At 26.9% G+C, this 13,323-nt stretch overlaps 1 protein-coding gene across 1 annotated transcript in view; it reads left to right on the top strand.

The window, feature by feature from the left end:
• The window catches only part of LOC107439283 (tax1-binding protein 1 homolog B), a 34,733-nt gene extending 25,388 nt beyond the window's left edge, over positions 1–9,345 (top strand). Inside the window, exons 13-18 of the mRNA XM_071177024.1 lie at positions 264–416; positions 2,241–2,286; positions 3,129–3,235; positions 4,073–4,148; positions 5,838–5,916; positions 7,300–9,345. Coding sequence (XP_071033125.1) covers positions 264–416; positions 2,241–2,286; positions 3,129–3,235; positions 4,073–4,148; positions 5,838–5,916; positions 7,300–7,516 — 678 coding nt within the window. The 3' untranslated portion in view covers positions 7,517–9,345. The remainder of the gene's footprint in view (positions 1–263; positions 417–2,240; positions 2,287–3,128; positions 3,236–4,072; positions 4,149–5,837; positions 5,917–7,299) is intronic.
• Positions 9,346–13,323: the final 3,978 nt, after the last annotated feature.

The following is a 13,323-nucleotide window of genomic DNA, read 5'->3' as shown; positions in this document are numbered from 1 at the left end:
AGTTCCTCCTAAATTCTGTGTAAAATTTTATCAAAATATTTTTTTTCATTAAATAGTTATAGCTGTTTGTAATCGCTATATTTGTTTTGAATTACTCTGTATTTTCCTTAATCTTTTGCGAAAAAAGTAGCCTTTATTGGTTGACTGATTAACTCACATCATCATTCTAAATTCAAGATATATATATATATATCTTAACATTCCAAAATGTAATTTCTATTTATTTTAATAGAGATACTTGCTTATTTAATTTATTTTGCTAGAATACCCAGCAACGCACAACTGTGGATGCCATCATGAATGCAGAAGATAAAACTGCTCGTATTGTGCAGGCAGCTGAGCTCTACAAAGATCTTTATAAAGAAAAAGAAAAGCTGGCAAAGCAACTGAGGAAACTGACACTCATGAAATCACGAGTTCGTATATTAGTTTTCAAAATTATCTTAGCAGTTTTATCTTTTTACTTGATTCTTTGGGAAGATTTAATGTGTGATCTGTTGGTTGTGAAAATTTTGCTTTTGATTCAAGTTATTTAACATATTTCCTGAATCAAAAACTCAATTAAAATAAGTTCATTCAGTTATCATGCTTAATTGTCATTTTATAAAAAGCATTATTTAGTTGTAGATTTTTTTCTTATTTAATAAAAATTCTTAATATAATTTTTTTTCTGAATAAATAATAAAATTTCCCAAAATATAATTATGTATCAATTTAAGGAACCCTTTTTTGCAATTCAAGTTCAGATATTATGATGAGCATCAATTAAGAGAAGCATGGATATTAAAATTATTGAATTAATTGTTTATTCCTGTTATTAATTGTAAAAGATTAATTGTTTAAAAGATACATTTTTTTAAAAATATCACTATAAAAGGAATTAATTTTATGTTTTAAATGTTTGAGATAATTTTCTGAATTTAAAGCCCCCTCTATTAAGAATGCAAGAAAAGTAAAGTATCGAGTATTATGCATGTGACGTATTTAACAAAGATTTTTTTTCTTTCAAAATCTGATACTTAGCAGGAAAAAAAAATTTACCTAATCTATATGAAAACAAGAATAGTAAAAGAAAATAATGACAGAATTATGTTAGTTTTTCACAGGGGTGATTGTATTCCGGGGGTACTCCAGAATTCCGGTGTTTTTGGTATTATTCTTCTGGGTCTAAAAAGTAGGAGCAGGGCATATGATTTTTCTGGGAATATCGCAGAATTCTGCATTTCTCAACACCATTGATTCTTGAACTTTTGCTAATCAAAAACTTATAATCTGACGAATTTTTTCCCTGAATTCTTCAACCTAAAATTCAAATTTTGAAACTTTAGCTAATTCCCGCTACCGAGACACTTACTTACGTTTTCATACATACATTTTTCCTCCAATTGATTCTTTTGGTTTGACAGATTTTCGCCATTTTGAATATTTGGACCTGCTCCGGAATCCGCTAATATCAAGATTCTTATTCACACCGCTTGAATATCAAACATCGATTGTCATATTTGCCTAATTTAAAAGTTACTCGTTGCGATTACTATTCATGTGGTTTAAAAAATCCAATGTCGCGATTCATATTCACACGATTTTAAAAATCCAACATTGCAATTCTTATAAGAACTAAGATTTTTCTTAAGTTAATTACTGTAAAGGTGTGATATTCTTCATTGCTATTTAATTATAAATCTCATTTCAAAAAATTATGTTAAAAACGAAACATCTTATGGTACATAAACTAATATAGTGTTATTGATTTTTTGCGTATACAATTTTTAGGGTTTTTCACTTTGTGTCCCAATCACCCCTGCTCTTAAACTCGATTCTTCTAATAGATAGAACTTAAAGAATTCACAAGAATCAGCCAAAAAAAATTCATAAGAATCAGTCCATCGGAAGACATCCAGAACATCGTTATTTTGAGAATGAAAGAGCAAATATTGAATTAGAGTAAAACTATTTTAGTCATACCTCTGTTTATCCAAAGAGAGCAATCTGTGTTTATTTTTCTTCCAAAAAATAGGAATAAAGACCTTTAAAATATAAAAACGATTCTCATAAGTGTCATTTCCATTACTGCAGAATGAGATGGAGTGGTCAAAACAGTTTCTTTGAAAATGCAAGGGTTGTTTCAGCATTTCTCTGGATATTTTATTTTTTCTGTCAATTCTAAAATAGTATTTGGCTAATGTTGTTTAATTCTTTATTAAGTCTATTAGACTTTTAATTGGTATTTCTATTTTTAGTCCAAAAGAACTTCTATTTCAAGTACCCAAGATAATTTGAAACCAAGTAAGTGAACAACTTATACATATTTCAGAATTATAACTAAAACCTTTTTTATGTTTTCAATTAAATTTGTGTTTCTAATCTAATCTTTCAAATTATAATTTTTAAATTCCAGTTTAGAATACAGTAAAATACAATTTAGGCCTCTTTTAAGGTAATGATGAAATACAGAAAGACATTCAATACTTTTAACCAGAGGAGAAAGCTTATTGATTAAAGTAATAATGTGTTACTGTTTAGTTGCCAAAATATAAAAATATCAGGGGGGGGATCTTATTTTAAAATTAAAAATATAAAGCAACAACACATATTTTTACCCTTTACCAAATACACATGTTTTTAATAACGCATATAAATAATAAATTTTTAATAACACACATATACACATGTTTTTAATAACACATAGAAAAATACCCTTTACCAAAAAGAAGGAAACAAAACAAAGTACAAAAACTAAGAATGGCATGTTTTTTGTAAACAAACAACCTTACTTGATCCCTTTGAGGGACTTATTTTTCTTCAAATTCATTTGTTTATTTTTGAGGATAAATATCTCTTCTTCGTAACAAATTAAGATGTATCTCACATTGCCAAAAATATACTTAATTTCCGCAAAGAAACTACATCCACTATACAGTAAAGAATTTGGACAAAACTGCTATGAAAGGGCCACTCTCTTTTATTAAAATAATCCTTTGTGAATGAAAAAATAAACACAGAAAAAAAGTTTGACGTGAATAAGCTGTCACATTAATATTGGTTTCTTATTTGAAATTACCTACAGCAGTGTACTTGCTTGTATACTTATTAACTACGTACTTCTACCATACATTTTCATTTTTCAGGTTTCTTAGCTCTTAATATTGAAAAGGCCTGCAGCGAGACCAGCTCTAATAATAGCGACTCTGATACCGGAGAACACGTCCGAGCATCTTGTTCAAGCTTAAAGGAGGTATAATTTTTGTATTACCGCTTCATATTTTTTTTATTGAATCAATGAACAAGCTAGTTATCGAGACATGTTTACTAATTATCATACCTTGGATCAAAAAAGTGAATTAAAAAGACTAGTATTTAAATAGGATAATTTTGTTTAAAAACGTATCTTGGAGTTACAATTTGTGCCGAATCATTTCATATTAGCTTTGCTCTTAAATAAATATTTTTTTTTTTCGAATTATATTTAAAGAAACCATTTTTCACAGTAAATGTGTTACATTGAAAAAAGCATGCCTTATTTTGATTGAATTTTTCTCCCTCGAAATATATCTGGGGTTGCTGCAATCATTTAGTTAATAGTGAATTAGATTAAGTAAGTTTGAACCCTCAATGATGTTCATATTTTTGCAAGATCTCAGGAATTAAATGTAATGAATCAAATAATTATTGCATAATGTACTAAAAATAAAAGATATCCTGAATAGCTTTTGTTTTAATGACTGGATTTTCTCGTACTGAATGTCAATTTTTGTGGTTCTAGGAGTGATCTACAAATATGCTAATTATTGGTGCTAACTTTTAATTAATTTATGAAATCAGACACGAAAACTTACTTTCTCTGAATAAACATATATATATGTATATGCAATATATGTATGTACAATATATATTACTTCTTTTTTGCGTGTGAGCTGATAACAAAATTATATCTTTTCTTTATTTTGTTTTCTACCTTTTTAATTTAAAAAAAATATTTTTTAAACCCGTGGCAGAATCGTTCATAAAGATGACTCATTTTCTAATCTAATTTTGTCTTCTATTTCTATATGTGCAAATTTATATATATTAGGATGAAATCCCTATGCCACAAGCCATGATGAGTGATAAAACAGAAGTGATGTCTCTTACTGATATTAATTCCTTAGGTAAATTTATTTTATACTAGTTTTTGTTTGTGATTCAGTCAATTATTTTGCTTTAGAATTAAATAAATACTTTTGTAATGTACACTAATGTCAGAAATTGTGGACTGATGCATGAAAAATAAAAGCACACAATAAAAAATTATCATCATTGTTGAATAGCCTCATTCATTTTATCAGCCAGTGTTATTTATAAAGAACAAATATTTCCCACTTCTATTATATTTTGAAGATTGAAATTTGACACATAATAAGTTAATGTTGCCATCTAAGCATACTTGGATAAGGTGAAAAACTTTTTGGGAAGGCATATTTTAATTAAACAAAAACTTTCTGCAAGCATTTTATCGAGTCTTATAACTAGTTTTAACCCTTTCGTCGCCACTATTTCATTGCAAAATTTGCCAATAATGCTTGGCGAAATTTGTTACAAAAATACTGAATTTTCTAATAAATATTGTAATATTTAACACTACTTGTTTTTATACTTTAACACGACTAAATTACAAATGAAGAAAACAATATAAAAAAACAAATAAAGAGTTAAATTATTCATGACATAACAAATAAAATGTGTTAATAATTTGTAAAAATTTTTGTACTTTAAATATTTTGTGTGTATTATTGACGATTTACGATCATATTTTTGTCAGTTATTGTTACCAGTTTTCATAGTTTCTTAATGCCATGCAGGGGGAATTTCGAATCGCATTAGTAAAATTACTTTTTGATTACTCGATTTGTGACAATTTTATTGTCCACATGGTTTTATTGATCGCTATTTCAACAGTTTGGGATATCCACATAGTTTTTATAAAATGTCAATTTACTTTTTAATAGAATGATCCGCAAATTCTGAATAACGCTTTCGAACAATCAATTAATTATTAACCTGCTTAAGTCGTAAAAATTTAATCTCAAAACCACAATTTTTTTCAAAATGTGAAATTTTTGCACACTTTGCAATTAAGTGCTTGATTCTTAGCGGTAATAATCCTTTTGTGCGAAACATGAAAAAAATAGGCATTTTTTTCACGCTCCAGTGAAATGGCGAATTTCGTTTCCATAATATTTAATTTTTTTTAATTTGTAGCTGAAATCAGGTTAAAATCGAACATAAGTCGTAAGTCGAATGCCGTAATCGAAAAAATAGACTCGGTTAACGGATGTCCAGATTTGGAATTTTTTATTGTGTGTATTTATGTATACTATATAGTTTTTATGATAATATGGCATTTTTAAAAACATTTCTGATATGCTATATTTCTTTTAACATAGTTTTACAGAAAATTGAATATTACTATGGAAACATTAAAGTTTTGTTTTAAGAGTTAAGGGGAATTTTTTTTTCTATTTCTTTTCTTTTAATTTTACATCTTTTATGTTTTTTTAATAGTTCTTTACCAGTTTTTTATTTTAAATATTTGTTATAGATGACTATTATTGTTTTTTTTTCCGTTTATTTTTATTTTTTTTCCTGCTGGCTAACATTTTGATATTAGCATTTCAATCTTAAATCTTACTTAATTTGATAATGTAAAAAAACAATGATTAAATAAATAAGAGCAAAAATTTTAAAAGGATATATTCATTTTATGTTTTATGCATTTATTGAAATTCTATATTAAACTGAATGTTAAAGAAAATTTTTGTTCTCTTAACCAACATTTTAACACATTTCTCTTTTTCTAGATATTGCAATAAATAATCTTTGTGCCGCTGTCAAAGAGGATCAAGAATACAAACCTCCACCCAAAACAGAGTCTCTATGGTCAGTTCAAGAATCATTGTAATTTATCAATTTATGTACACTATCATGCATAAGTGTTATTAATTAAAACAAATATAGCAGAAATAATAAAATAAACTTTAGTTATATTTTTATTTAATAACATTTTAACATGATATGAACATACAATAGCATTATTTAGCATTAACAACGTAAATTAACTTATATTTTGCTCTAGTCAATGTGATCCCTTATCTTACACGTTTTACAGCTTTGCACAACCTTGGCATTTGAAACACTAAATTTTGCAATGTTTCGTGTCTGATGTTTTTTCAGGCATTCTCCAAACATTGCCGCAAGAAGATTTGTTGAAGCCATTGTGCAAACCTGTCTGTCCAACAGTTTCTCAATCGGGTGATTGTGGATTCCATGACATTACTTGTAGAATCCTTGCGTTTCTTTTAATTAATTAGCACACAATTTTGATGTGTGTATGGGATCATTATGTTGAAAAATGCATACTTACCCAATACTCTTTGTTCCAGAGGGTACTGTGTGATGTGCTAAGATATTAAATGGTGCGTATCATTTTTAAAAAGTACTTAAAGGTGCTTATTTTTGATTTTCGTTAATTAAAAGCCCTTAAAGGTGCTTTTTTCATTGGGTGTTTTTAATAAGTGCTTCATTTTCCCTTTTCAAAAATGAGATTTTTTTTCATTACCACATCGATTTTCGCCACATATTATGCAAAAGCGTGCTTTTCACATTGTTCTATTCAACGTTTTCACAATCCATTTTGGCGCCAATCATTTTGCATGTTAGATAAAATACTTACGAGTCCTTATGTGCTTCTACTGAGCTGGGTTCGGTGAGATTATTGCCTTCTCATGTGCAACTCTGCTGCCTTTTGCAAGATATTCTCAATTTCAGACTTCATTTTCCACCCTCTGATATCGAACCGAAAAATCTTTTGATCATTTTATAACGGCTAACGTAATGAAGAAAAGAGTTCTTTGTCAGAAACTAGTTATTTTATCATGATCATCTAAAGTCTTTGAAAATTATTTTGCATTTTGTTAATGAATATAGTGCTTAAAAATATTTTTTGATTGCTTAAAAACTGCTTAAAAGGTGCTTATTTTTTGTTGAACGGTTTACCTATACATATTATGATGCATCTCTTTTTCCATTAGTTAATTGTCTATGCACCAAATCTCCAATTTTTTCCCCACCCAGACCTCCTCTATGTTTCATAGTGTGGTTTTCTTGGCTCTTTAAATTGGGAGGAGGTTAACAATTAAGCTTATTATCTTATTGACCTTAATATTCTTAAATCCTTCCCACACATATACATTGTGACTATAATAACAGTTTATGAAATCATTTCTCCTAGCATAGTTTCATAAATTGTATTTCTTTTTACAGCTTGCAACTGTCACCCGTTGAAGAAGATACTCACATTCCATGCGTAATCTGTGGAAAATCTTTTCTGATCACGGCACACTCTAACATACCGATGATAGAACATATCGAAAAAGAACACAATATGGACATTTGCCCCCTTTGCGGACAATTGTTCGATAAAGCTTTCCCTTCAAAATACCTCCTGTTCCACGTTAATGACCATTTCCAATCAGAATGATGTCATTTGTGTACAATATATAGTATTGAATGTGTATTTTATATATCTGAGAAAATACTCTTTTTTAATTCAATTCTTTATGAGTGGTTATTGATTATTTGAGTTATATTTGTAATTTAAGAATTTCTCATTTAATCAGCATTTTGTTTAGTTTATTAGTGGACCAATTATTGCTTTTCTTTTATGAATATTTTTTTACTTGTATAAGTTTTTGATTTATGCTCTTTATAGTAATATTGCAAGGCCATTTTTAATTAAATATTGGGGTGAGGTTGCGTTACTAACTTGAAATGATTGTTCTTAAGGATATTTTCCATTCATATTCAGATCTGCCAACTCTCAGGCCAACAAAGCAAAGTATCTTCTCTTTTTTTTTTTTTTTTTAAAAATAACTGTTTGAATTGGCAAACCTAGGCACACTTTGCATACGTCAAAAAATATAATATAACCAGATAAGGGATTTTGTAGTTCAAGTGTGTTTACTTATATCCTGTTTAGAAGCTTTTTTTTAAAAAATTCAAATATGCAGGGTATCTGCGCACCTGGAAAGTCATGGATTTTGGTATTGAAAAGTTTTTTATGAAATGTCATGATTTTAAATTTTTTTTTTTTAAAAAAATCATGGGTTTATGTTTCCGAAAAATCTAATTTTTAAAATAGCTCCCTCCTGCCAATTACACATTGTTCCAATGTTCCAAATATCTAAATTTGTAGCAACTCATAGTCATATTCTATTAAAATATAAAATGTTTTTATTCTGTTCTTTAAAAATTATGTTGTTCTTTCAAAAAATGAAAGAAAGAACATCATTTTTGAAGCAAATTATATTTTAAACTTCTGTGAATTCAGAAATTTTTTATTTTATTTTATCAATTTAAAATTCTAGTTTAGGCTTTTGATATTGCACTTACTTTAAAGAAGAAATAAAACAGCTTTAAATAACTTCATATATCTGACATTATTAAGTTATTTGCTTTTGTATTTTTTTAGCTATTTTATCGCTTCATCTCTTTCTTTACACTGTTTTTTAAGTATAAAATCAATAAATATGAAGATGCAGAGTATAACGGTTTTGGTTATACCTATCTTTTCAATTAATGTTATTATAATGCTATTTTAAATTTATTGTCGTGTTTTTGTCGAAGAAAATAGTAAATTCGGTAAGTCGGGAAAAATTCTTGGAATTATTCATGGAAGGTCATGAAAAAGCATGGATTTGAAAATCTAAAATGTAGCAGATATTCTGTATCTGCTACATTTTTAAAGTTTTAATAATATAAAACTTTAAAAAGAAAATCAGACATTCAGTATTTTTTAGGAGTGAAAGAGTGATGATTTCTATTTCAAGAGAATGTGATAAATAAATTTAGTTTAAAGAAGGTTTGAATTTATTTATTGATTAGATTTTGTTTCAGTTATTGCACTATATTGCGGTAACTAAAATCTCCGCCTTTTTGAAGTTGGCAGGTCTGCATATTTACTCTATCTAATGTAATGTTATGAAATAGTATGCTTCAATATTTTTTTAGATATTTATATATGCGTCATAAATTTCTGTAGGCAAGTTTTTAAAAAGATCTACATTGTTTATTTTTTTTAATCCAAAAAATTAAATAAATAATGATAATTCAGACATTTTAGAAACACACTTCTTATTTCAGCTTTAAATTTAGTTTTTATACTGTATAAAAATTTAAATAATATCAAAATGTACGTATTAGAAATAGTTAGTCTTGGCTTGAAGAACAACACTGTGCTTATACATTTTAATTTTATAGACTTGAACTTGATATGTACAATTCATAAATAAAGCTCTATTGAGATAATAATTTGTATTTCTTTATTTTTTTTTTAATTTTTATTGTGTAATAGTATATTTATCTTTATCATGAACTATATTATCATTCAATATAACATCTCTAATGTAAAAAAAAAACTGGATAACTTTTTTAAAAACAACAATAAAAAGAATACAATTGATTCTTTATCAACACAGAAAGGCATGATTTAACTAATCTGATTTTTGAAAAAAAAAATCATTGATTTAAATTAACAGATTTTTTTCAAAAGCCATTAATTTAAGCTGACTTTTTTTTTAAAAATTAAGTATAAAATATTTTTTATAGAATATGATTAATAAATACATTCTTTAAGATGTAATTCTTTTAAAGTCTGAATTCAGTGATATTTAAGTTTTTTTTTTTAAAGAAATAAAAGGGAAATATATGTAAATTATTATATTTGCATGCATATCTCTTTGTTTCATTAAAAAAAATCATTGATTTAAACATACTGATTTTTTAACATCAAATATTTAATTAAACTGATTTTTATAAATTATTAATTTAATTTTAAAATATTGCTTATACAACTTAGTTTTTAAAAAATGCGTTATTTAGGGCATGATTTTTTTTTCATATTGAAGATTTCTTACTAAGAAATAATAAAAGAGATTTGTAAGTAAATTATTAAGTTTCAAAATAATAAACAAAGGTGACTAATAATAATGAAAGGTTGCAAAATGTGGATAAGAGTGTCGTGCAACTTCTAAATTATAATTTTTCCATTAAATGTATGTTAAATAAGCACACAAAAAATTATAAAACCATATTTAAATTGAGTCTTTTAAAAACTTATTACATATGTATTTCGTGTAATGTAACTTAAATTGATTTATTTTCAGTTGTGTTTTCTAATCTAAACTAATTTACTTTTCATTCAATATATAATTGACCAATAGTCTCTCAATGTTTAACATTTATTAGCAAATTTGAGCCTAAAAAAACGGGACTATGATTTTATTTATTCGATTAAATTATTAAAATGTTCTAATAAATGTAAGAAATGTTATTTTTGTAGAAAAATGAACTACTTTAGAAAATATTAAGTACTATTAATACATCTTATCATGTGTTTTGATTGATAAATATTTAAAAGAAATCTCATTTAAATAAAAGAAATCCCGTTTAAATAAAACAAATTCAATTTTTAAAAAAAAGTCATGATTTTTGCCAACCTTGAATGGTGGCAATATCCAGTGCAATACGGTCTTTCAAATCGGCCATGGCCAAGGAGGCACATTCACATGGCTCTATCTTTTAAGAAACTCCACAGGAAAAAAAAATTACATGGGGGTGAGATCTGGGGATTGTAATGGCCAAGGCAAAAATGCGTTGTCTGCGATACATACGCATCCAATCCACCATTTTTAAGACGGCATTTTTCTGTTCTGTCCGTTTTGTTTTCGCAGAAATGCTGATGATAATTGTTTTCCCCCAATGCTGCGAGAGAAAGAGACTATAACATTCTATACTGCCATACCAAAAGAAATAATTATAAACTTGTTGAGGGCCCACAATGTGGTATAATATGTAAGCATGTATATATTTCTAAATGTGTATAATGGCAGTAAATTGTTGCTTATATATTGTACATATATATATATATATATATGATTCCATATCTAAACCTTAATATTAACATATAGTTTTCAAACTTTATTATATTACTAGCTAAAAACCCGTTCTTCGCACGGGGTGAATAAAATATTTAAAAAAAAGGAAAAAATCAATAAATCATTACTGAGAAACACAACACAATCATGTGCGAAACTGAAAGGTATATACCAACAAAATTAAAGAGCTTGATGGAAGAACCAGGTGAACGAAAGAAAATAACAAAAGGTGTTTGCATCAATATGGGTATGTTTAATTTAACAAAACTGTTTTTGCTTTCACTTTTATCTTGACATAACTATCCGTATTAGTTTTTAGTATGCTCCCATGATTTTCATTTCAAATTGGGCAGTGGTAAATAAAATAAAGCAAAGAATTATTAGTCCCACCTTCTAATGAATTAGTAATAAAATAATTCAGATACACGTGTTCTTTTTCGTTCTGAAAATGTCACTTACTTGGTTCTTCCACTAAGTTTTTCAATTAATATAGCTAAAATAATTAAAAAAAATTTTATTTAATGTTATATGTTGCAATCTTCGGTGGCTTTGCGTCATTGAAGTAAGCAAAGTTGGTTGTTTGTAATTCATACCATTGGAATAAAGATAAAATGTATATAGCATCTCTTGGCATGATGCTATTGCTCGTGGCCAATTCATGATAGTTAAATCTTACCGAGGGACCGTAAAGCAATTAATTCCAAAGTATCGATATTAAAACTGATTGGTGAAGTTTTAATAATCACCTAATATATCAAAATAATATTTTATACCTATATTAGTATATTTGGTACTTATTACATAAGCCTTCAATATTTGAGTTTATGCATATTTGTCAGTGGCAGCCAAATTTTTTTTTCTAAAAAATATTAGAACTTCATAAGGATTTTGGAGCATTTCTCTATCTGACCTTTAATTTACTGTTAAAATATTTATAAATAGTATAGGAAAAAATTCCTTCAATTCTAATTCATTAAATAATACACTATCTTAGCTACCACTAAAAAAAATATTTTCTGAAACTACGGAAAACCCGTTGTAGAATTCTTATCAAAACCAATTCGCCAATTACCATAATACCAGTAGTACATATTACCGTCATCCGTGAATGCCGATTTTTTTACTATTTTCTTAAACGAATTTCCCATTTATCTTTCCTCCCTGAGCTTTTGCTTTTTAGTACATAGTTTATTTTATTTCAATTAATACGCATTATCAATATTAATTAAGCATTATTGTCAATAATAATATGCAAATTTTGAACGGTAACCCAAAACGCGAATTAAGTATCTTTTCTACTTATTTTTACTTTTTAGTTCAGAAGTTACCTTTTTTTCTTTCATTAGTATACATTACCAACATTAATTAAGCATTACTGTCGTCAATGATAGTATGACGATTTCTTAGAGTTCTAGACAAATAAATACCTTTACTCCATTTCTCTTATTTTCTTGTACATAGCTTATTTCTTTTATTTCAATATGCATATATTACCCCAATTAAGCATCATTGGCATCGATTTTCATGCTTCTCCCAAACGAATTAGTACCACTTTCCTAAGCGTGGAGGTAGCGGGTTCGAATCCCGCCGTAACCCTGGATGTATTCTTTGTGATGTCTTTCTCTGAATTGTTCTATCTGTATTTTCCAGGGTTCGCCAAGTGGGCCCACCTTGAAAAAACCCACTTGGAACGATAAGTGGGTTTTTTCAAAAAAAAAATTTTTTTTTACTAGAACTTATTGTTTCACATTTATTTTTATATAATTTATTGTGCAGCATAAATTTGTCAAATAGAGTTGCATGATTTATATGATTAAGTTTTTAATATTAGTAAAGTAAAAGAAACTCAAATATTCATATAATTTTTATAGTAGGTGCTATTGAAAACTTCAAGTGGGTTTTTTCAAAAAAGTAATATTTTAATGATATTAAATCAAATAAAAATTTAAATAATATAGTCTGAAAAGATCAATTTTTCAACTATAGTTGCATGCTTTATATATTAATAAACAGGTAATATAATACATACAGGTAATATAATAATATAATATATTAAAAAAAATTGAAAAGAAACAATTTTTTTCTTTTTTTGCCAAGTGATACATTAACAAATTTAAACAGTTTTATTTTCTAGCTTAAAAAAAAAAAGCTAAAACTTTTTATAGGAGAACTTTTTAAAATTATTTATCTAAAAATGAAATCCTTTTCCTAGGGTTAATTATTTGAAAACAAATGGGACAAGTAACTGATACTCTTTATAATTATACGTAGTTTTAATTTCACTTTCTATTAATCTTATTATAGAAACATGTAAGACCATTAAATATTTATTTCAGTTTTTTATTTAACTCAA

Source organism: Parasteatoda tepidariorum, chromosome 2 (genome assembly GCF_043381705.1).
Source record: "Parasteatoda tepidariorum isolate YZ-2023 chromosome 2, CAS_Ptep_4.0, whole genome shotgun sequence".
Lineage (NCBI taxonomy): Eukaryota > Metazoa > Arthropoda > Arachnida > Araneae > Theridiidae > Parasteatoda > Parasteatoda tepidariorum.
The sequence above is the reverse complement of the archived record's forward strand: the minus strand, read 5'-3'. Positions and strand labels throughout refer to the sequence as shown.